The 23,048-nt window shown below is 39.5% G+C and overlaps 1 protein-coding gene across 4 annotated transcripts in view; it reads left to right on the top strand.

Annotated features, from left to right (window-relative positions):
• TBC1D5 (TBC1 domain family member 5) overlaps window positions 1–23,048 on the top strand; it is a 476,007-nt gene that overhangs the window by 395,319 nt on the left and 57,640 nt on the right. For 3 of the 4 annotated variants that reach the window (XM_037061360.1, XM_037061361.1, XM_037061362.1), the window contains 2 exons: window positions 346–431; window positions 15,318–15,589. In XM_037061360.1, the coding sequence (XP_036917255.1) occupies window positions 346–431; window positions 15,318–15,589 (358 nt within the window). Of the gene's footprint in view, window positions 1–345; window positions 432–15,317; window positions 15,590–19,707; window positions 19,774–23,048 lie in introns of all 4 variants that reach the window. The other variant, XM_037061363.1, reaches the window with a different exon arrangement.

Below are 23,048 nucleotides of genomic sequence, written 5' to 3'. Positions count from 1 at the left end.
CCTGAAATCTCATCATTTCTCGGTTTTGTTGTGATTTTTATCTTACTGTATTTTGGAAAGTCGCATTAAAAGTGATCAAAATCATCAAAAAATAAATTTAATGACAAAAATAAATCAATATGGACTATGAGATAAGTAAAAGAAAAAGGTATTAAAAGAATTTCAGTCTTTAGTCAGGACTATCTGTTACAAAACTTCAACAATACAAGCAAAATCCAAGCATACTACTTATTAAACTTCTTTATTTTATGTATTTTTTCTGAAAGAATATCAAAATCATTTTGTCGTTTGTATGCTAACGTATAATATAAATAGTTTTATACATTTTAATTCTTTCTTTTACAGAGAAATCCGAGACCAGTGACTTACCAATTCCATCCGAATTTGGATTATTACAAAGCGAGAGGCGCAGACCTCATGGACAAGAGCCGGTGAGTCCTCCTCACCAGGGAAGGGTGTGAATCACAACTGCATTCTCAGATCATCAGGAAATAGCGCACATCTGCTGAAAAGAATTTCCCAGTTTTTAGCATGTCAGTGGTTAATGAATATCATGAATCTTTGTGACATAAATCATCCAAGTACTTTTATCCAAGTTTTTTTTTAAAGGCATAAGAAAATGGTATACATTGATGTCAGTAGTGAGACAAAAAATTAAGTAAGAGTACTTTTATAATTTGAAGTCAGGCAACTTTATGTTGCGAACGTTAATAAACCTAAATAAAGTGTGCCTGCTTGTGTAATCTCTTTCTAGATCCTTGCTGTTGATTGAAAAGAGGCAGTTCTATAACATATTTTTAAATTATTTCAGTAACAAAATTAAAATTGATTTTCCCAACTGTCTTTAGAACTACACAATAAGCTTATAAATGCATCTTGTGTGTGCCTTTGTGATTGCATACACAGAAACTTTAAGGGTCACTGTAGGAATTAAAGAACATTAAAATCCTACTTTTAAAAGAAATTCACTTTGGCATAAAGGGTTGATGAACAGTTTTGTTCTTTCATAATACTGTACTCAGATGTCTCAAGAGTTAACTTGTCAAACCAGAACCATCTCAAATTAGAATGTAATTTCAAAGTTTACTCTAGGAACCTAAAATGTTAGTAATGATAAATGCTGCCAAGTTGTCCGCATTTTCTTCCTTAAGTATCTTGCCTTTGTGCTAGCTTTTCTTCAGTTGGAATTGAGCAACTTCCATGTACATTTACAGAGTACGCGCACACAGTGTGTTCTGCTCCAACTCCCGGGAGTTAGAAAGAGCACGTACTTCTTGCCTCATAGAAACTCCTCATCTAAGGGATGAGAAGTTTACAACAAGGTGGCTAAATCTGAACTTGTATTTTTGTCTATAAAACAGAGGAAGAGACGGGAGTATTATTTTTAAAAACCACAACTAATGAGGGCAGAGAATATTTAACTTGGATTGAAAAAGACAAAAACTTTGGAGTCAGATTTCTAACACATGTACTTATTTATGATTTTAAGCTAACTTTCCCAAGCCCCAACTTTTGTGATACTGTCCTCTTTTCCCCACAGTGGCAAAAATTAAGTAAACATGTTAGTACAATGTTTAGAATTAAGTATTAGCAGTAAACCTGTATTTCGAACTGTGTTTCAGTGTAATGTTATTTTAAATTACCCATTCTTGATTGAAATCTGCCTCATACTGTGATGCACAGTGTAATTAGGAGACCAGTTTTATGGCCCAGGAGTCTTCTCAGAGGCGCTTTTCTGATGTTCATTTCATCTGATTCTTGTTTGGCAAATAGAGGGCTATTCCCTTTAGTCACTTTGTTGATTGTATTTAACAAATTTTTAATGAGTGCCAGACTCTCGTTGTACTACTCATTGGAGACACTTGGAGACACACAGTGAACGAACCAGCCAAAACCCCTGCCCTCAGGAATCTTACAGTCTAGTCACTTGTATTTGCTCCCTGATATGTCAGGTGTTTCATTTTGTCTTGTGTAAAATAACGAGGCATTTTAGGCACTTAGTTTATACAAAATCTTTCTAACTGAAGTCCCTTCCTCTCTTGCCTGTCTTCTCTACCCTGCCCCAGATTAGCTTTCACACAACAGCCAAAGAACTCTGCATTTACAGCAGATTATACAATGCGTCCCACTTAATCCCTGCCCACAAAGGCTTCCTATTACCACGGGTGACCCCATCTTCCTCCGCCCCTTCTCTCTTTGACCTTACCTCTTTCTGCTCTCCCCTCCTTACTCCCAGGCTGTGCTTTGCTCCGGACCTGTGCACTTGACTTTCCCCCCTTCCTGCAGCAACCCTCCGGTCGTCTTCCTGGCCTCTTCACGTAGGGCTCAGCCCCAACAGTCGTGTCAGAGAGCTGCTCTTAACCTCTCCATGTTCTTTTCCTCCTCAATTCTCTCTCTCTGCCCATTGCCCAGTCTTGTTTTCCTCATAGCATTCATTTCCAACTGGTTGTATGCATTTGTCTACGTGTCATCTGTCTCCCCAACTTCCCCACTGAAACCTCACCCCTGTCTTACAAATCACTCGTGGCCCCTAGGTGATACCTAGGGGGCCTTGGGCAGGTACTTGACGAATATTGTTGTATGTCTCTGTTTACATGTTTCAACATATACTTTTCTTTTCAAGAAAGGAAATGGACTGTGCCCTTCCTTTTCTCCCCTTCACATTTTATCTTTCTTTTATTTAGCTTTTCATCCCTGTATTTTTCTTCTGAAAAATGTTGATTTTGTTTTATATATTTTCTTGTAAGCACATTGAGGTTCTTATACAAAGTATATTATTTTGACAATTGGAAAGGAGGTTTTTCATCATCTCTGTTGTAATTTCAAGGCTTAAAATTGAAATTGAACCAAATGAAACATACTGTGTGAAGATGTCACAGACCAGTGAGCCAGGGAAGAGTTAATAAATGGTGCTGGGAAACTTGATAAATCTTTTAAAGTTGTATCAACTTATAACCTTACCGCATACTAAAATAAATTCTCAGTGAATCAAAGTGCATTCAAACAAGCAAACACAGAAATAGAATACAACTGGCTGTGTGACCTCTAGTTATTACAAGGCTTTTTAACCTTAAAAGTAATGGAAGAAGCCACACGGGAATGACTGGTGGATTTTACTATACAACTATTTTCAAGTAGCTATGTCAGAAGTAAAATAAACTGAATCAAACAAAAACAGAAAATTGGGGAAATGTTTGTGTTAGAAGCAACAGGCAAAATACAGTATCATTAGCGTATAAAGGACTTGGCAGTTGAGTGAGAGCCACAAGCTCCTGTCTCAGTGGCCATCCTGCCCCGTATGGGATCCAGCCTAAAGAGGAGGAAACCCCCTCTAGTCCTCCTCGCTTCGTCCTCCGTCCTTAGGGGATCTCACCCCAGGTCCGTGGCTTTCAGTACCATTTATGACTGAAGACTTCTTCATTTACCTCTTAGTTTGGCCTCTGCCCTTGAACTCTGGACTCATATACACTACTGCTTACTCGGTAAACCCTTTGGATGTCCTTTGTGCATCTCAAATTTAGTGTTTCCTTAAACAAAACTCTTGATTCTGACTCCACAAACCTGTTACTCCTGAAGTATTTCTCCATCACAATAAATAGCACCACCCAGTTAATCAGGTCTTAGAATTGCCCCTGACTCCCCTCTTTCTCTCACATCACACATCAAGTCCATCAGGAAGTCCTCTTCAAAACATGTCCTGAAACAAGTCACTCTTCTCTGTAAACACTGCTAATACTGAGTCACCACACCTTTGCTTTTCTCTTAACTCGTCTTCCTGCATCTCCTCGCCTCCTCCTTCCACACAGTAGCCACATTAATGTAAGTCCGATCCTAACACTCCACTCAAGCCCCTCAGTGACTTCCCAGAGCACTTGGCACAAAATTCAGAGCCTTTCAGTGGCCTCTGATGATTCAGCCTCCTGCTAGCTCTCCAACCCCATTTGCTACCACCGCCCTTCCCTGTTGTTCATTGGCCCGCAGACACACTGGCCTGCTTACTACTCCTCAAGCATGAAAACGCGTTCCCACTTCAGGAGCTTTGGGCTTGCTTTCCCCTATGCTTGGATCCTCCCCCTAGAATGCAAATAGCACATGTACCATTCAGTCTCTGTTCAAATGTCACCTCTTCATAAAACCTCTCTTTGACTACTCTGTCTAAAATAATAGACCCCTGCCCTGGTTGGTGTGGCTCAGTGGATTGAGCACGGGCTTGCGAACCACACGATCGCAGTTTGATTCCCAGTCAGGACACATGCCTAGGTTGCAGGCCAGTTCCTGCTGGGACTCACGAGGGGCAACCATACATTGATATTTCTCTCCTTCTCTCCTTCCCTTCATCTCTAAAGATAAATAAATAAAATATTTAAAAATATATTTAAATAAATAAATAAATAAATAAAATAATAGACCCCTGCCCTGGCTGGTGTGGCTCAGTGGACTGAGCACGGGCTGGGAACCAAAGGGTTACCAGTTCGGTTCCCAGTCAGGGCAAATGTCTGGGTTGCGGGCCAGGTCCCCGGTGGGAGCCATGTAAGCAGCAACCACACACTGGTGTTTCTCTCCCCCTCTCCCTCCTTTCCCCTCTCTCTAAAAATAAGTAAATAAAATCTTTAAAATAGTGGACCCCTTTCCTCAGTCGCTTTGCTTTGCTTTATTACTTACTTTAAAATTTTTATTTATTTATTTTCAGAGAGAGGGGAGAGGTGAGAGAAAGAGAGAAAAATATTGATAAGCAAGAGAAACCTCAATCTCACACATGCGCTCACACACACTCACACAGGTGTGTGCCCTGACTGGGAATTGAACCAGCAACCTTTTAGGTCACAGGCTGGTGCTCAATTCACTGAACCACACCAGCCAGGGCACTTTCTTACTATTTTTGTAATGGTATGTGTAGCTTTTTAAAAAAATTGTTGGGTTTTTTGTTTGTTTTTGTCATGTTTCTTGCACTGAAGTATGAGCTCTAAGTGTTTGCCTTTTAACTCTTACACCTCCGGCACCTAAAATAGTGCCTAGAATATAGTAGGGACTGGATGAAAAAAGAGAGTTAGAAACAGCAAGTAAACATTTAAAAGACTGTTCAAACTCATAATAATGCAAATTAAATTACCAATAAAGTACCATTTTCACCTTTTAAATTAGCAAATTAAAAATAGATGAGCCAGAGGTGATTAATTCCTAGAGATCTACTGTACAGAAATATTTAATAATACCATACTTAAAAAATTCCTAAGAGGATAGCTCTTATTTTAAATGTTATCACAAAAAATAAAGAGTGTGGGAGGAAACTCTGGACGTAATGGATATGTTTATGGGTATAGATGGTGGTGATAGTTTTGCAGATGTCAGTTGAACCTCAATAAAGTGGTGTTGAATGAGTGAATGAATGAATGAATGAGCAAGCTAGCACTGGTGAAGGTGCTCGGATCCCCTTAGTCACCCGTTGAGCAAGTGTAAATTGAGGCCTACTTGATAATCTCGCCCAAGAAATCTTCCAATGTAGCTCTTATTCCCTGGAAGCTTATCAGGGGCCCTTTAGCCATAATTAGCCTTGCAACTACTTTCTTTGCTGTTTAGAGTCTATTAAAAAGTTAGTACAATGCAGCTGCCATTGAACAGCAAGATGGGGAGTGGGGGTGGTGCAGAGGGGGTATCTATACTGTGAGGGGACCTCCCACAGGGATCTGTACCTAGAGGATAGACGAGAGACAGGTAAACCTGGAGCAGGGAGCTGATACCTGCTCCATCTGTGGCAATGGACTTCTGTTGGTGTTGCTTATCCAAACACAGGACGAGGATGCAAAGATGACGTGTGATCTCATGGATAAAAATAGCTCTAGAAATCAAGAAGCCTGATTTCTCTGCTTTACCATGGATTGCTATAATTAAGTCTTTAAAAGCAAGTGCCTAGGTATTTTAGTGGTAGATTTTCCATTACGTGAGTGGGTAATATTCACTGTGCTCTGATTTTACTTACTTGCAAATTTTCTTTTTAAAAATGGGAATTGACATTTTCTTATTCATTCAACTTTAGAGCTCAGAACCACAATTTAACACTCAAATCTTGTTCCAATTCTGTCCTTAAATAACCAGAAATTGCTGCTATAAAAAAAATAAATGCATCTAATTTGTGACCAGTCTTCAGAAAGACCCATCTAATTTATTTGGGAATCTGTGACTACTGAAATGCCCAATAGAGTAGTTGTGGAACAGAATAGTTTTTAAATACTGCAATTTCATATTAAGGGTAGAATCACATACCTTCTTTATTCTAGAACACCCCTGGATTTTTTGTTTTGCAAATGACACAACACAGTTTCTCACAACCTGTGATTCTTTGTGCTCAGCAGAGGGCATGAAGCCCTGGCACTTAGCTATCAGCTGAGCCTCAAGAACATGCGTTGCTTTCTCTAGTGGTGCCTTTTTACAGCTCCACAGTAGTTATTCTTTTGACTTGCTTAAGCAATTTCATATCACTCAAATTAGGTAATGTCATTTGACTAAATAAAACCTTGATAATGATGGAAGATCCCAAGCTTAGATCCTGATCTCTCCCCTCAGCAGATCAGCAGGAACAATCTCTGGGCTATCATCCCCAGCTTTCCTCTGCTCCGTGTCAAAGCTTTAGCTTACATCTTAATTGGTATCAATGATGAAAGATTCCAGATGACAATTCTAGCAGGTAGGCAGGCCCTCTGCATAAGGCCCCTTGTCAGGACCTCTGCAAGAGATCCAAAAGGAAGCGAGGCTCCAGGGAAAGAAGATTCTAACAAAGAGGGTTCCCTGGGTTCTAAAGGTCCTTCTTACATTCCTCCACTGAGTTGCATGTGACTAAGGACTGGTGGCGTTCAGTTTATTCTTAACCCAAGAATACCTGGTGGCTAGTAATTCTCCTTTGGCCTTTGGGATCAGGATCTGCCTCAGCTTAGGAGTACTCCTCTCAGGGCCTGGCTCAACAAGACTGTCCAGAGAAAGTGGGGGATCCCAGGAATCACCAGGAGTCTTCCAACAGCTGTAATCTTATATAGAATGTGAGTTTCATTGCTATTTCATGGCACAGAGAACAAATTCAAATATTATAAAATAAATCAAAGATTTTAGCTTTAAATGTAGAATAACTTACAGTAATGTCAGAGACTGGATCTGAAGAGTCTTTGTATGCCCAGGGCCTAGCACAGTACATAGCACTGTTTATAGTATTCAGTGAGTACTTAGTTTAATGACTGAATAAAAAAGTATAGTTTTGAATATCAAAATGACATAATAAAATTTTCCTGGACAACTTTCATTTTATATGGTCTGATCATTTTATGTGCCCAACAAGATTTTTTCATTAAACTTTATTATATTTACTTACATGATGACTGCCTTTTTTCAGAAGTGTTTTATTACTAAGATACGGTAGAGAAATAAAGTGCTAATAATATTCCTAAAGCTATGAAGCTGAGAAATCCATGGTTAGCAGTATTAGTAGTTAATTAGCTAATCAGAATTTCAAAGGACACTGATTTTTATATAAATGTAATTTTGTAATATTTTATGGCCAAATAACTAAGAGTTGATACTGTAAGCACATCTATATCTGAAGTACTCATACTGTTGTATTAAAGAGACTTGTTAATGTCCAACCAGTAAGGTAAAATGGTAACACTATCTCTTATCTAGTCCAGAGTAAAGAGATCTTTCTCCTTTTTAAAAATGTATGTATATTTTGTGCATAATACACCTATCTTAAGCATTTGGTCTGATGAGTTTTGACAGCGTGTTTTAGGACATACCCATATAACCACCATCCAAAAAATGTATCTGGAGTGACTGTTTATTTCACCAAGAGTTCCCTTGTGCTCCTTTGCAGTCGGTTCCAACCCTATTACCATGTATTAGCTTTGCCTTTTTTTGAGCTTCACATAATGAGACCACACAATATGCACTCTTTCATGTCTAGCTTTTTTTTTGTTCAGCATAATGTCTTTATAATTCATCCATGTTGTTGCATGTACTATGTATCACTGGTTCCTCCTTTTAAATTACTGAGTTGCATTCCATTCTGTGAATATACCACAGGTTGTTCATCTGTTTCTCTGCTGATAGATACTCGATTATTTCCAGATTTGGGGTATTATAAATAAGGCTGCTTGGAACATTCTTGCACAGATGTTTTGATGTTGTTGTTTGTTCGTGTTATTGTCGTTTGTGAATATATTTCTTTCTCTTGAGTAAACACTTAGAAATGAAATTGCTCTATCAGATAGATGTGTGCCTAACTTTAAAAGAAACGACCACACTGTTTTTAAAAGTACTTAACCTTTTCCACTCCCCTCTGGAATATGTGAGGGTTCTAATTGCTCTACATCCTTGCCAACATTTGCTGTTGTCGGCGGTTTGATTTTCTCCAGTCTAGTTCATATGAGCATGGTGTCCCATTGTGGTTTGATCTTCATTTTCCTGATGACTAATGACGTTGAGCATCTTCTCATAGCATGTTGGTGATTTGCGTATCTTTTTGTGAATGTTTGTTCAAATATTTTGCCTATTTTTAATGGGTTTGTCTCTTTAATCTTGATTTGTAAGAATTCTTTAAATATTCTGGGTAGGAGTCTGCCACATATATGTACTGCAAATATTATTCCCCAGCATGTGGCTTGCCTATTCATTTTCTTAATGATGTCTTTTGATGAAGAGAAAGTGTTTATTTCAATGAAGTTCGTTTTATCGGGGGTTTTTTATGTTTAGTGCATTCTTTTTCCTGTCTAGGAAATATTTACCTATCCTTATTCTCCACTGCTGAGGGTCCCAAAGACCACCCTCAGCTTCAGTGATTCGCTAGGGCTCACACACACAGAAAGGCTGTTACAGTCATAGTTACAGTGCATTACGGCAAAAGGATGCAGATCGAAATCAGGAAAGGAAGAAGGCTAGCATCTAGGAGAAACCAGGCACCAGTTTCCGGTTGTCCTCTCCATCTGTGAAGATATAAAATGATCGTCAAAGTGAGGATCATTTGTGAAGGAAGAGAGGTGAAGAGGGCAAAACTACCCGATAGGTGGGCATCTCTGTATCATATCCTCTTTCATTCTGATGTATCCCCCTAGGACAGAGAATCCCTGTCCTCTAAAAACGCTACGGTTATGAACCAGTCACTGATGGAAGGGGTCATACATTGGGTCAGAAAATAAACTAGTTGAAGACTACCACTATAGAGCTAGAAACTTCAGTGTTGACTTTTATAGCTATGTCTTGGAGAGCTTATTCAATGATTTTATATACCCTAATTAATGCACAATTGCTTATTACTTGCTGTGTCAGTAACCACTGTTACAAACTGTGTTCAGAGCCAATGAGGGAAGCCCCACAGTCGAGTTACATGCTCACTCGTCAGCGCCAGCCTTTTATCCCTACCAAGCACCACTCCTTTGCTTCACCTCACATCGACAGGAGCTTACCTGCCACGTGCAGAGTAGTCATAGCCCATTGCACTTGAAAGTCAGACTCCTGCGGAATAAGGAGTAGCAAGCTAGTTTTCTTCGTTTAGTTTTAAGAAAGCCTATAGAATCTAGAGGTCCCTGAGCTATGGTGTGAGTTCATTTTCTAAGATAATGGAAACCTCACAATATGGCAAAAAGGTTAGTTAGATACAAATGTCTTCCAATGATGCAAATTTGCTACACTCAACTTTAAAGTTAAAGAATTAAAGAAAATTGGAAAATTCATTTTATAGAACTTGAAGCCTTCAACTTACAGAATTTGTAAGTAGAAATACATCCTGAATGTTAGCTCGGATGTTAGAGTCATCTTGAAAAGTACTACGTTACAACCTCGGCAACTCTTTTAAATTTTCAATTAAAAGACTGATGTCTATAAGCATGAAAGAAATAAATATGAGCCAGCATCCATTTAGGTCATTATCATAGACTTTGAAAAATACAGGAATGTGAAGAGAATATTGTTTCCATCCAAAAACCAAGGACACATTTATTTTATATGTGTATATCAATTTACTTTTCCAACCACCGTTTGCACTTCAGAGAATAATTTAAAAATAAGTTTTATGTTTTTATGTTGGAATCAAGTATAGGTAGATCAAGGTGAGAAAATGATAGAAGAAAAGGAGATAGGACAGAAAGGAAAGGGAAAAATGAGAAAATAAGGTCTCAGAAGAAAAATGAACATACGTCTGGCGATGGGGCTGAGTCAGCATTCCTCAAAGGCTAGACTGGTGTTCAGGCCTCCTGTGTGGTCCTGTCTTCTCAACAGTGCCCTGAATGAGAGCGTAGGAAGTCATTTGACACAGTAGGTGGTACACCTGAGAGGGGGCAGGGGACTGTCCTGTAACCCTGCCTCTCACCTGTGCCAGGATGAGGGGCCCTGTGTCTGGAATTGATTCTGCAACCTCTACTAAGCAAAGGAGCACTTATATTTTAAACAGAGCCTCTTAAATCTTTAGAAAGAATTCCCCGTGTCGTGGTTTTTAACTGTCTTTGGGTATGTTCTGCAGCTTGTGCAACTTGTCTCATTTTGTAAAGCCAGGCAAGAAAAGGACTGCTTTCTCTCCGAGCAGTCCTCAGCGTTTTGGAGGACTGCTCCCAGCTTTTTTCAGCTGCTCTTCCAGCTCAACTGCATACCTCTCCTCTGTTCCGCTCCATTTTGCAAGCACAAAACTCAGTTCTGCTGAAAGTTAATGTCCCCAAGAGCTATCTCCCGTAGTTGTGCGGTTGGTTACGTCCTGCACTGTAGACACTCATCTACTATTTTTAGTCGCAGTTATATTTACTACTACAGGGTGATGTGTGTTTACTCTGTGTTGGCACTATGTTTACTTTTGAAGGATAGTGTCATGGGGTACAGAACTCCAGGGGGTGGTTTTGATCTCTCAGCACTTTACATGTTCCCCTGGGCCACTCTCTTCTGGCCTGCATGGTTTACTGAGAAGCTGGATATGATTCTTACCTTTACTCTTCTATAGGTAAGGTGATTTTTCCCTCCGGCTGCTTTCAGGATTGTATCTCTTTTTCTATGGTTTTCTGTAGCTTAAAAATTATATGACTAAGTATAGTGATTCTGGTATTTATCTTGTTTGGTGTTCTCTGAGCTTCCTGGATCTGCGGCGTGGTGTCTGACATGAATTTGGGGAAATCCTCCGTCATTATTGTTTCATGTATTTCTTCTTCTCCTTCTTTTATTCCCCTTATGGGTATGTTACACCATCACAGTTGCCCCACAGTTTCTGGATATTCTCTTCTGAGGGGGTTCTGTCTCTTTCTGTTTGCTTTTCAGTTTAGAGAGTTTCTGTTGAAATATCTTCAACTTCAGAGATTCTTTCCTCAGCTATGTCCAATCTACTAATAAGCCCACCAAAGACATACTTCATTTGTTTCCATCTTTTTAGCTCTATCCTTTTTTCTTTTATCCCTTAGAATTTCCTTCTCTCTGCATAAATTTTCCATCTGTCTATACGTGCTGTCTATTCATTAGATCCCTTAGCATTTTAATCATAGTTGTTTTAAATTTGTAGTCTGATAATTCCAACATCCCTGCTGTAGCCCTACCTCTGATGCTTGCTCTGTCTCTTCAAGCTCTGCATTTTACTTTATCGGTATGTCTTATACTTGTTTTCATGGTTGGGAATGACACAGTAGGTGAAAGGAGCTGCTGTCGGTAGGCCTTTGGTGACGTCGTGACAAGGTGTCGGAGGAGAGGAGGCCCGTGGCCCTCTGGGTAGGCCGGCGTTGCCGTGAGGCTGTGCCTCTGGCTGTGCCTATGGCACACACACCTCTCGGCCACTGTCCCCCACTTGTATGTGGCCAACATTTGGATATTGGGAGAAGAAAAGTAGTGGAGCATTTTTACAGATGTGGTAATGCGATAATGTGTTCTTTGACTCTTTCGGACAGTTTTAGAAGTTGAATTAAAAGAGCTCTCAACTCTGGCAATTAAAAGGGCACTGGAGACCCTAGAAGCTCTTTCAGTAGAATGTGGGTTAGAAAGTTGGGCTGCAAGAGATCGAGGGTAGTTAGAGGGTAGGAAGAGGCAGCAGGAGTTTCAGAGATTTTTTTTAAAGTCTCAGAAACTGAACAAATGGAGCCCAGCAGTAAACCCAGGTTGGGTTCTAGTACAGGTGTTTTGAAGGGTTCGTGGATTTTCAGAAAAATGCCCTTTTGCTACTGATCCAAGCTGCTAGATGAAGTTATGCCCAAAACAAGTTGTTGGCACAGTTTCAAGACAATCTCTCCTTGATGGTACTACTTACTTAGTAATAGTATGTGGTACAAAATAGGAATGAAAGGCTTTGATTACACGGAATTTGTTACTCATCAGGTTTGTGATCTCATGTCTTAATTGCAAAATCCTTTTGCTGTTCATCTCAGCTCTATTTACACATTACACTCTATCTTTAATCCAGTTCAATCTTTAATGTCCATCAGATCTCCGATAACTGCATTGTCATTAATTTAGCATACGTGGCTTAATAGTGTAAAATCACAGGCAATGATAATTGTTGCAAATTGTTTAGTATTTCTTGTGGAGAATGCTACTGGTAATATTTAAGATCTGTATTAACTAACTTGGCCTAAAAATTGCCGTGCCTTAAAAACAAACTATGGACAGCACGCCTTTCCTAGAAGTACATAGTTTACCATTGTTTATATCTGAAAATAAGTAGAGTTGCCATCGGTAGTTGTTTTGGAAACCATATATTCTTCTGGAAGCTACGGGTAGTGAATGAGGGGGAAATTGGTTAAAAACAAAAAAAAACATTCAAAAAAGGAAAACAGTGCTCATTCCCTTTTAAGAGCTATTCAGATGAAAAATGGCTCGGCATGAGCTTGATCTGTATGATTTTCGTGGTTATTAGTAGTAATGAAGATGCATTAACCGTATTCTCTTGATAATGCTCCAGCAGTTCCTTAGTACTTTTATCAGCATATAAATTTTACAGCCGGCAATATGGGAATTTGACTAGTACATTTTTGTTTATAAAAAAGGGTAACAGCATTACAACTTCTTCATATCTATGAATTATGAATCTTGACTTGCAAAGAAGCAAAACTAAACCACGGTAGAACTTCACGTCATGATGGCTTTTCTTTCTGCCGCCCCGCAAGGCGTGGGAGCGCCTCTGGGCTGCTGGGCGGAATGCAGTGCCAGAGGTGAATGCCTGCTTCCTCTGGAATTTAGGAGTTCTTTTCATTTGAGCCATTCTTTTTCTCGATAAACATGTAGTCTGTGCCTCCTCCGTTGTTAAGCTACAGTGTGTGTACACTGGGGATGCCGTCCGTCACAAGGAAACAGCTGAAAATGAAGAAGTGGTGTGCAACACTATATATCCTCATATCTATTAGGAAACCTTACTTTTTAATAATTTTTCAAAGGACATTAAATAGCTCCGTTCTTTAAAGGTTAAACTTGATACACAAAGGGGCCTTTGACAATGATTTTTTTTCACATTTCACTGAGTTATAAATGAATGAATCTGTATTTGTATTATAAAGCTGAATTCCAGGATTTAAATTTGATTTGTCCTCTGTCCAAAGCAATGTAATTCTCCAATACCTAGCCTATAATATTAGCTAGTACCGTTACAGAAAACTTTATGGAAGGAAGCAGCGTAGTGTTCTTCCCTCTTGTTAATAGAACGATAGATCAGTTTGGCTCTGTATGTGCTGAAGCCCAGGGCACAGCTGTTGTGGGAAAGGTGGGAAAGGCACTGGGGAGGTGCTGCCGGGCGGAGCCGAGGAAAGGACACGATGGTAAAGTTCCGTTAATGAAAATCAAGTAAGTGAATCCCTCAGACTTGATTTTCAGTGTCTCACTTTAACGAAGAAAAAGCAAAATGGAAGCGAAGCTTCTATTAATTATTTGGGCAATAAAGTACAAACCCCAGTGTTGTCATGGACTTGGATTCTTGTGCAACGAAAATAATTGGTAATCATAACTGTCTTCAAGAAGATACTAGCTCTGAAAGAGTTCAAGATCATGAATCGTTTGGGACGTAATCGCTCGTTTAGCAGATGTTTAGTTGGTGTCCTCTATTTGCCAGTTACAGCACAGGTGCTGGCAAGCCCTGGAAGCCTGGGGAGGAAGTGTGTGCAAGGGAGTGTTTCCGGGGGGAAACTGCTGCTGAGGCAGAGTAGGATGATAATGGACCTTTGGCTCTGCAGTGCGGAAGTCACTGGTCACTTTGAGGAGGGCATTTGGAGCAATGGCAAGGCGCCAGCCAGGCCTTACAGAGCCAGAAACTGACGAAGCAGCCGTAGCACCTTAAGACACCTTTTGAAACAAAGCTCTCATTGTGAAGTAATGGAAATCATACAGTAGGGAAGGAGAAAATGATGACACAGGAGAGGGAGACGCAGAGCCTGAATGGAGAGGCTGGCCACAGCGGAGCACGGACTGTTCTTCCCCAGAAACACGCGAGAAGACCTAGACTGTACGTAGATGCAGCTGCCATTTAACAGATATTTATAAAACACCTATGGGTGCTGGGCAATGGCCAAATAGCAGAGAGACAAAAAGTCCTTGTCTTCACAAAACTTTTACTCTAGTGGAGATTGGAGGAAGTGGACAAATTAGTAATCAAATAAGTAAAATATATAGTATGTCAGCTGATGCAACGTGCTATCAAGAAAAGTGAAGCAGAGAAGTGGGGGAGGAGCCTGTGTAATGCAGGGGCAGGCCGTGGGGGTGAACGCGCATTGCAGTGCTCGTGGTCTGGGCATTTGGTGTGATTTCTGTGAGTTTACTTCATGACTCTCAAGTTTATTTTTCCAAATCACGTTAAATGTGGCCTCGTCCTCACAGACAAGACCGAGTGGGAAACCTGGTCTCAGCCTCGCTTCACAGGCTCCCCTTTCTGTGGGCAGCCCAAGCCGCACCCAGCCCTGTTCCCCTCCTTTCAGTCCTCACCATAGGTTTCTATTCATGCTTTTATTTATGTAAGTATTTGGTTAGTATATTTACTCCCTACTAGACTAGATGCTCCAAGAAGGAAACTGTGTCTGTTTTGGACATTTGTATCATCAGAACTTAGCACAGTGTCGGCACATAATAGGCCCTATTTATTGAATGGAGGGATGGATGGGTGGTTGAAAAGTATAAAGACTGTCTTCCATAAGCCACATCTTTAAGAGTCCTGTTGTTTTATTATCCTGTGGTCACTTTTAAGTTTTCACTTCTCACTTGGTACAGCTGATCTAGTAAACAGCCATTTTTGAAGCAGGTAAGGTACATTTTTATACCAATGGCATATGTGAAATAGTGCAAAATGTAGTTGTCCTCTAATTTAAATCATGTCTCTCTACCTAATGTTTTTTTTACAGGACCAATGCCAAAGGCACTCCCCTGAATATAAATAAAGTCTCTAATAGCCTGATTAATTTTGGAAGGAAGTTGATTTCTCCAGCAATGGCCCCAGGCAGTACCGGTGGCCCTGTATCAGGAGGCAGTTCCTCCACGGCTGTGGCTCCCACCAGGACCGTAGCAACCTTAGCAGAGGCCCCCAGACATCATTTGCAGCAGCAGCAGCAGCAGCAGCAGCAGCAGCAGCAGAGGCTGCTGAAATCAGAAAGCGTGCCAGTGCAACTGAACAAAGGTAAGGAAAAAGTACTAATAGATCTAAAGGAAACCCTCACAGTACAGCCTGGGATTTCCTCACCTGCCTGTGAGAACCCAACTGCCTAGAAATAGAAATCAATGCAAAATTTAGTTTTAAAAAGATCTATTCTATTAGACCCTTTTATGTTAGATTATTAGATAGTACATCATTCTTTATTATGGACCATTTTATGAGATTATTTGTGAAGGTGGTTTTTTAAAACATTTATATCCTACGATAATTGCATTTTGGGTCCGGTGATTCCAGTAGATTATGGCACGAACTATCACAACACAGAACGTGAAATCCATCGACCATGATCTCTGCTATCTCAGATGATAATGCTTTTGACTAGAAGGGAATCTGAAGTGGGGAGTTTCGAATCCCACGGGCTTTACTGGGCACAGCGTCCATCCACTCAGTCGGTCTGGGGGAAACGTGCCCCTAGGCTTGCAGTCACCTGTCCGGCCGTTTTACCTCTGAGGTCCACCAACTAGACCCTTAAGGGGAGAAAAAGCGAAGCAGAGTGTCAAGCAGCCAAAGTAAGTGTCTGAGTCCAGGCACCAACAGTAAGCCGTGGAATGTGCGAGCAGAGGAAACCCGGCAGATGAGCCGATCCAAAGCTCTCCTTGGGGTGCGTGAGGGCACTGCTGTGGCTGCTGGGACCTGGGTAAGCGCCCTTCTGTTTCTGGGCACCGCTGTGCCTCACCTGCCTCATGTACTGTATTCCCAAGGGAGCCCTTCAGGTTCTAACTCAGAATCTTTATGCTCTGATTTTCCACTTACTTTCAGAGATGATCAAGTATTCCTATTCATAGCAGATTAGAAAGAGCTACATTTATTTCTTAGTGGAGGAACTCTGTTATCTATGCTACAGAAAAAAAGAAATAATAACACGATGGCAGAAAATTTATAAAAGTCATTCCTTAGCATTCCAAAGCATCACATAGCCATTTCGTTTCAAGTCAGGTAGACTGACCAGTGCCTCGTCCATGTCTTCCAGGGAGCCCTGCATAGTAGCCCTGTTAAATAACCTGTGTCTGCAGTAGCAGCAGTGATGTGGGGTCAGTAGGAAGACCTTAAACCGTGTTCCATATACTCTGTTTAAGGAGTTTGCATCCAAAATAATGAAAAATTTTAAATTACTGGTATTTAAATTGGTAAACTTAAGTTAAATGGGCTTTATTACCCAGTGATTTCAAATAATGAGCATTATTCAGTAATGAATGTGTGTTCCTCCTCAAATATACCATGTTATCTATTATTGCCTATATGAAGTATTAGATGCTATATATTAGTATTTAAATTTTATTAGAGTGTTCTGTTTACCTACATCAGACTGTCTTGTTTAAAATTACATTCTTCTCTTTCTAATGTGGAGCTATCACACATGATTTAAAGAAAAGGAGACTTCAGATCATTAACATGTTGTAAATGTATTTTAATGCCAGGAGACTTGCCCACTTACAGAATGGAAATGAATGTTATTTTATATATTTCATAATTGTACTGTTTTATTGTTCTAAACAAATATGATTTCAATATTGCTTTGATAACAAGCTGTACTCAGTAGTAATTCTAACTGATGGCAGGCAAATGAGTCAGAGAATCTCTTAATGCTGTAGCTTAAATTTTCTGAGGAACCAAGCCAAATGACTATAGAAATATAAAGTTGTGTCTCTAAGGAAATGTCAAGTATTAATATCACAGTAAGTGAGAAAGGAAGTGCATGAGGATGGAACAATTGATGAAAACCAAGTCCCCAGTTATAAGAAGACAACAGAGCAGTTAAGCGAAGTATTTGGAACATGAGGATCATCACTGGGGTGCTTCGTATCCCATCCCCGTGCTGGAGGGAAGCCGCCTCGTTTGGCAACTCTTCTCTTTATTCCTGGTTTGTTCTTCTCACGTCAATCTACAGAAAGCTTGTCTACCTTCATATTGAAGATAAATATTCCTAAAAATTCCCCCTCCCTGCATAAAGTTTCGAATAAAGCAGAGGAAAAGGCAAAGAGCAGTTTAGCAAGTAAAAGCTAGTGTAGGTTGATGGTTCATCCACTCATGCACGGTGAACTGTAAGCAGAACCCTAAAGCTTTCTGACCATTTGTTTCCTCACCCTAAGTAAGAGGTTTGGACTGGTCCCTGGGGGCGTTTCCAGCTCCAAGAATCTGTGGCTCCTGTGGCCAGAGATGATTTGTTAACTCTGCAGTGAAAAACACTTCTCCAACACTGGTTCTTTAAGCAGGTATTTCCCACCGGTGTCCAGCTGTGCTGTCGCGCCCACCAATCTGCAGGTGTGCCACAGATTTGTGTAGCGCAGTGAGCTCAGCGTTTCAGCTGTCAGGGGGCTTGTGTTGGAATATGGCTTCTAACTCTCAGAACAGCGCCATCTCCTCAGTGCCTTTGAGCAAAGATAATGTAACAGCCTTTTTAGTGTACTCTGCTGGAAAATTTGAAAGTTGTTTTGAAAAATGGTTGTTTATAAAGATGAAAATGCTTATGGTTTTCCTAGGTTAGTTAACTCTCAATCATTTGTGCTTATACAGGGGAACAGCTGTATGGAAAATAGAAAATTCATGTACACATTGCCTGAAATGTATTCTGCACTTCGTGTATGTGTCGGGGGTGGGGTCGCGGGGAAGAAGGAAAAGGGAGCGCAGATGTCCCTTCATAATTTCCCTGTGATGTTTAATATTAAAATTAGTTTTCAGTCTCTAAACATACACTAATAGGTGATCCGGAAGCAGCAGAATAAAATGGGTAGCAAGCATGCAATTAAAAATTCCCTTCAAACATACAGAAAATAAGCACACTATTTATCAGTGAATAGAGAGTTAACTATGTTATGAAAATTCAGGACCTGTTAAGTTCTGCTAAAAGCTGTTCATCACTTGTTTGGAGCATGTACCTATTTATAGATTTTATTGCAGTTAGAGGAGAATATAAATGTGTGTACTGTTAATTGATGGGAATGATTATAATTGCAATGCGCTAATTTCTAGATGAGCTGACCATGTGTAAATCATAACTGTAGCAAGTGGCCAAGGCACTGAAGATATGTTGTTTAATTCAAAAATGGACTTTTTACTATTGTATAAAAACTACAGGAAAAGCAAGTCTATTAATCTTACATTATCGTACATAGAAAATATGGTGCCTTTTAAGAAGGCTCTTTTTTTTTTTTTAACCTAGTTAATCTTGGAATATCGTAGGCCTTCGCAAGCTGTGGTGTCTGGAGGGTTACTCCGTTGACAGCAAGTGCTTATGCTGACCTTTGTCATCCGGGAAGGAAATCAAAGAAACAAAACGTCCCCCTTCTATGAGCGGTCGTGTGCCCCCCGTTCTCCCCAGAACTGCCTGTAGTGCTGCTTCTCCTTTCTCTCCTGTGTTCCCAAAATGCGATCCTTTTCCCCGTTTCCTTTGTCTGGTTCCTGAATTTGAGCACTTCTTTATTTGCAGCGCTTACAGCAGCAGGTCCAATTTGTAAATGAAATCTCGCCTGAAATAAGTATATCAAGTTTAAAGGGTATGCAGTTCACAGATTTATTTTTACATGTTGACATTTGGTACATGTGGTAACTTTTGAAATCTTTTCAATACTTAATATGAAATTAGAACTTCTTTAGGTCTTTATCTGATCACTGGAGAAGTTGGTTTCAAGTCTAGTTAAAAATAAATTTTGCCTGTTAGGGAAATCAGTTTCAAAAGAATGCTTATTTAATAAATGCATATAATTTTTGGATAAAGACTTTTGAAAAGAAAATATAAAACCATGCTAATATTTGTAGCACAATGAAATCTGTTCAACAAAATCTTTTGATTGCTAGAATATCCTGTACTTCCAACTGGGAGAAACTTGTTTTATACTTTAATAGAAGCTTGTTTTATTTTTTCTTTAAGAAAAATATGCACAAATGCTTTTTAGGAGTTACTTTTAAAAAAACACTTCCTTCAAAAATATTTTATATTTATTTTCTTAAGGTTGTACTGTATTTTCTGTTTTACTTTACTTTTACTAGGTCAGTTGATAAATGTATTATGACATTAAGTATGAAAGAAAAGTTGATATTTTTCCTTTTTATGAAATCTAATTATTTTCTCTTATGAAATCCAGGTGATATAGTTACAGGAAGCAGTGCTCAGGTTTCTGTTCCTGTCCAGACTCTAACTGACCTCCAAGGTACAGTTACCATGGCAGCAATGTATATCTCTTTGCCTACAGTGTTATCATTGCCTCTTCCAAAGTGCCATTATTCCTTTGCCCACCCTCCATTCATACTGTTTATCGGTTCACTACCATTGTTCAGCCACTGAGTGGCACTGTTGTTCAGAACAAAAGTCCTGCTCATGTCACCTTGGGGATGCCACATCTAGCTGTGATGTGGGTTTTCTATTAAGTTCGCATCAGCCTCTGTCCTTGTGAAATACGGTCACTCTACATTTTGTGGTGATTTTAACACTATATTTTATTGAGAAGCTCACACCCAACTGTTCTTTTTGTTGTGTAGGAGCTCTGTGACAGTAACAGACAACTTAGTTCTGAGATGAGACCATTTTATGTGCTGTGTGTATGCGTATTATTACATGTGTTGGGTATTCCCCACAGCAGTTGTTTTATTTTACCTAAAAGAATTACAACTTGATTGTAAAATAAATTTTAAGTACAGGCTGCGTATTATGAATCACAGCAACAGAAAGTTTGGTGTGACAAATCTCCATGCATAACTAGCAATGATTCAAAATAAAAAGGCATCTTAATGTCACAGTTGGTTGTTTGTTCAAAATATAGAAAAGAGTTTTAAGAGATACCAAATAATAATAATCCATATTTAGCACCTCCTGCAGAATGTAAAAACATATAAATATTTAAAGTTGCTGTATTAATCTCATATTATGTAATCTTTTAGATAAAATATGCTAAAGAGAGGAGTTATATATTAAGTGGAAGCCTAGCCTAACTTTAATAATCTCCCATTTAAATTCAAACAGGAAAGATAACAGTATTAAAATTCATATTGTGTTTTCCTCCATTGAAAACATCCACATAATCTAGTCATGCTAGTAGTATTAAAATACTGTTCTAATAATATGTCTTCATGATCTCTGTTTGTCTTTATGAACTAACAGAAAAGAATCTATTGTGATTAGGAAATGAGTGGTGTGTGGCCCTCGCAAAAAACACTGTTGCTAGTAGAGGGATGTGCCCTCACTTCTGTATATAGTTCTGTGTTTCCCAAGTATAGTTTCTGGCTGTATTCTGGTAACTCAACCAGCTGACCTTTCAGGGGTTTTTCAGTCTGGAGATCCCGTGAGAAGCTGCTGTTTACTCTTCCTGGTGGTGTCTGTTAAGTGATATAAAGGGATGTGGCAACATGGAAATAGAAAAGGCAAATAATCTCCAAATGGTTTCTCTTTAGCCTTGTCAGTTATTGCACTTAAATAAATATTGATGTGATCATCTGAGATGATGAGAATTCATAGGGCTTAAATTTGTTTCCTAAAATTAAAATCTGAGCCCTCCCACCCCCACCAACAGCTCTTTTAACAGGTGTTCTGTTATCCCAAAGTTAGTTGGCTCTGGAAAGAGAAAGTGGAAGGCTGCCCTGCGTATTCTGGCTTCTGAGTCTATGCTATCGTATGCTCAATCCGTTTTTCCCCACAGGCCAGGGCCACTTGAACAAAGTTGTTTTTTAGGTGGCATCTTGAAGGAGGAAGTTATATCACCTTATTCAAATAACTTGTATAAGTAGAATCATGTCATTCACTTATTCAGCAAGTATTTATTGAGTGCCTGCTATGTGCCAGGCTCTGTTTTTGTTAGTCCCTTGCTTTCTCCACAGCTTGACCAGGTGATGTGGGCATCAGCCTGTACTTTATATGACCCAGACAAGAATGCCCAGTCAGGAACCCGCTCTTTCTCTGGGTACCCTGTTCAAAAGCCCCCCTGCCTGCCACTCTGTGGCAGGGAGTCGGGCTGCTGGGGAAGGCGCCGGCCACTTTATGAGGCCCGAGTAAACAGCCTTCAGTCGGGGGTGACCACTACGACTGTGATGAGGGGGCAGTGAGACAGTATCTGCCCCGATTTGAAGAAGTCACTTTGTGTTTTCTTCAACACATTGCCTGCACCGTGTCAGAAAGCAAACGAAAGGAGAAGTAAACCGAATTAGTGGTGGCAACAAGAAACTTTTAAAAATCTGTGCTTAATAGGGTTAATTACTTTAGAAGTTAGAGAACCTCATCAAATGTGCCAAAGCCATGTGTAGTCCGCTGTATAATATTTCAAGAATAGATAAACTTTTCATTTCATGGAACTAAAACTATCATTTAGACTTTCCCCAAGTGTCTTTTTTTCCCAAGAACTGCAGCAAATACTTTCCATGATTCTTTGATTATATATGGTCTTTTTTAGAGATTTTGTATCTGTAACCTTTGCCTTTAAGACACAATAATTATATGGTTTTGGTTTTTTATAGAAAAGCACTGAATATAAAGTAAAATTTTGTAACTTAGGTCAATAAATAATATTTGGAAAATTTGGAAAGTTCGTTTTGTATCTCTCAGTATAAGTTGCAATCATTTAAAATTTACCACAGGAGAATTAGTTTTTGGAAGACAATTCAGTAGGTTTCCTTAAAATTATTTTTGAAACTATACAGCTACCCCAGAAACTGTTTTTAGAGATATTTAGGAATTTATTCACAAAGCAAAAAGCTTTCTTATATGGACACACACACACACACACACACACACACACACACAGACAAACACACTGGCATCACTTCCAAAGAGATTTACAGAGTTTCCAACAACGGAAGTGTGTAAGAATCATCATATAACAGACCATTAGAAAAGAAATTTCAGCTTTGTAGGTTACTGCCATAGGCATTTTTAAAATTTATATTTGGGTGTATGTTACTTCTGTTAATGGATATGAATATATATGTGTATATATATGGGTACAGACATAGATATCATTATATAGCATATAAAAATAAAACGGAAGGGCCCAGGCTGGTGTAGCTCAGTGGATTGAGTGCAGGCCTGCGAACCACACGATCGCGGTTCGATTCCCAGTCAAGGCATGTCCCTGGGTTGCAGGCCAGTTCCTAGCAGGGGACTCACGAGAGGCAACCATCCATTGATATTTCTCTCCTTCTCTCCTTCCCTTCCCCTCTAAACATAAATAAATAAAATCTTTAAAAAAATAAAAAGGAAGGGAGAGGTTACAAAACAATCTCCCTGCCCAGACAACTACTGTTGGCATTCTTGAGATAAAACTAAAACACACACATCATTAGACAATCCCAGTGAGTTAAAGGTATTAGAGAGAGAAAACAGCCTCCCTGTTCTCCTCCCACTCTTTTCTGCGGGCCCATTTCCCTAAGGGTAATTATTGTTAAGTTTCTTACAGTTTCTTTCAGGGAAAAAAAGTAGGTTTTAAACTGAGGAGTAAAG

This window comes from Sturnira hondurensis, unplaced genomic scaffold (assembly GCF_014824575.4).
Source record: "Sturnira hondurensis isolate 20B ecotype Veracruz unplaced genomic scaffold, ASM1482457v3 Scaffold0013299, whole genome shotgun sequence".
Taxonomy (NCBI): Eukaryota; Metazoa; Chordata; class Mammalia; order Chiroptera; family Phyllostomidae; genus Sturnira; species Sturnira hondurensis.
The sequence above is the reverse complement of the archived record's forward strand: the minus strand, read 5'-3'. Positions and strand labels throughout refer to the sequence as shown.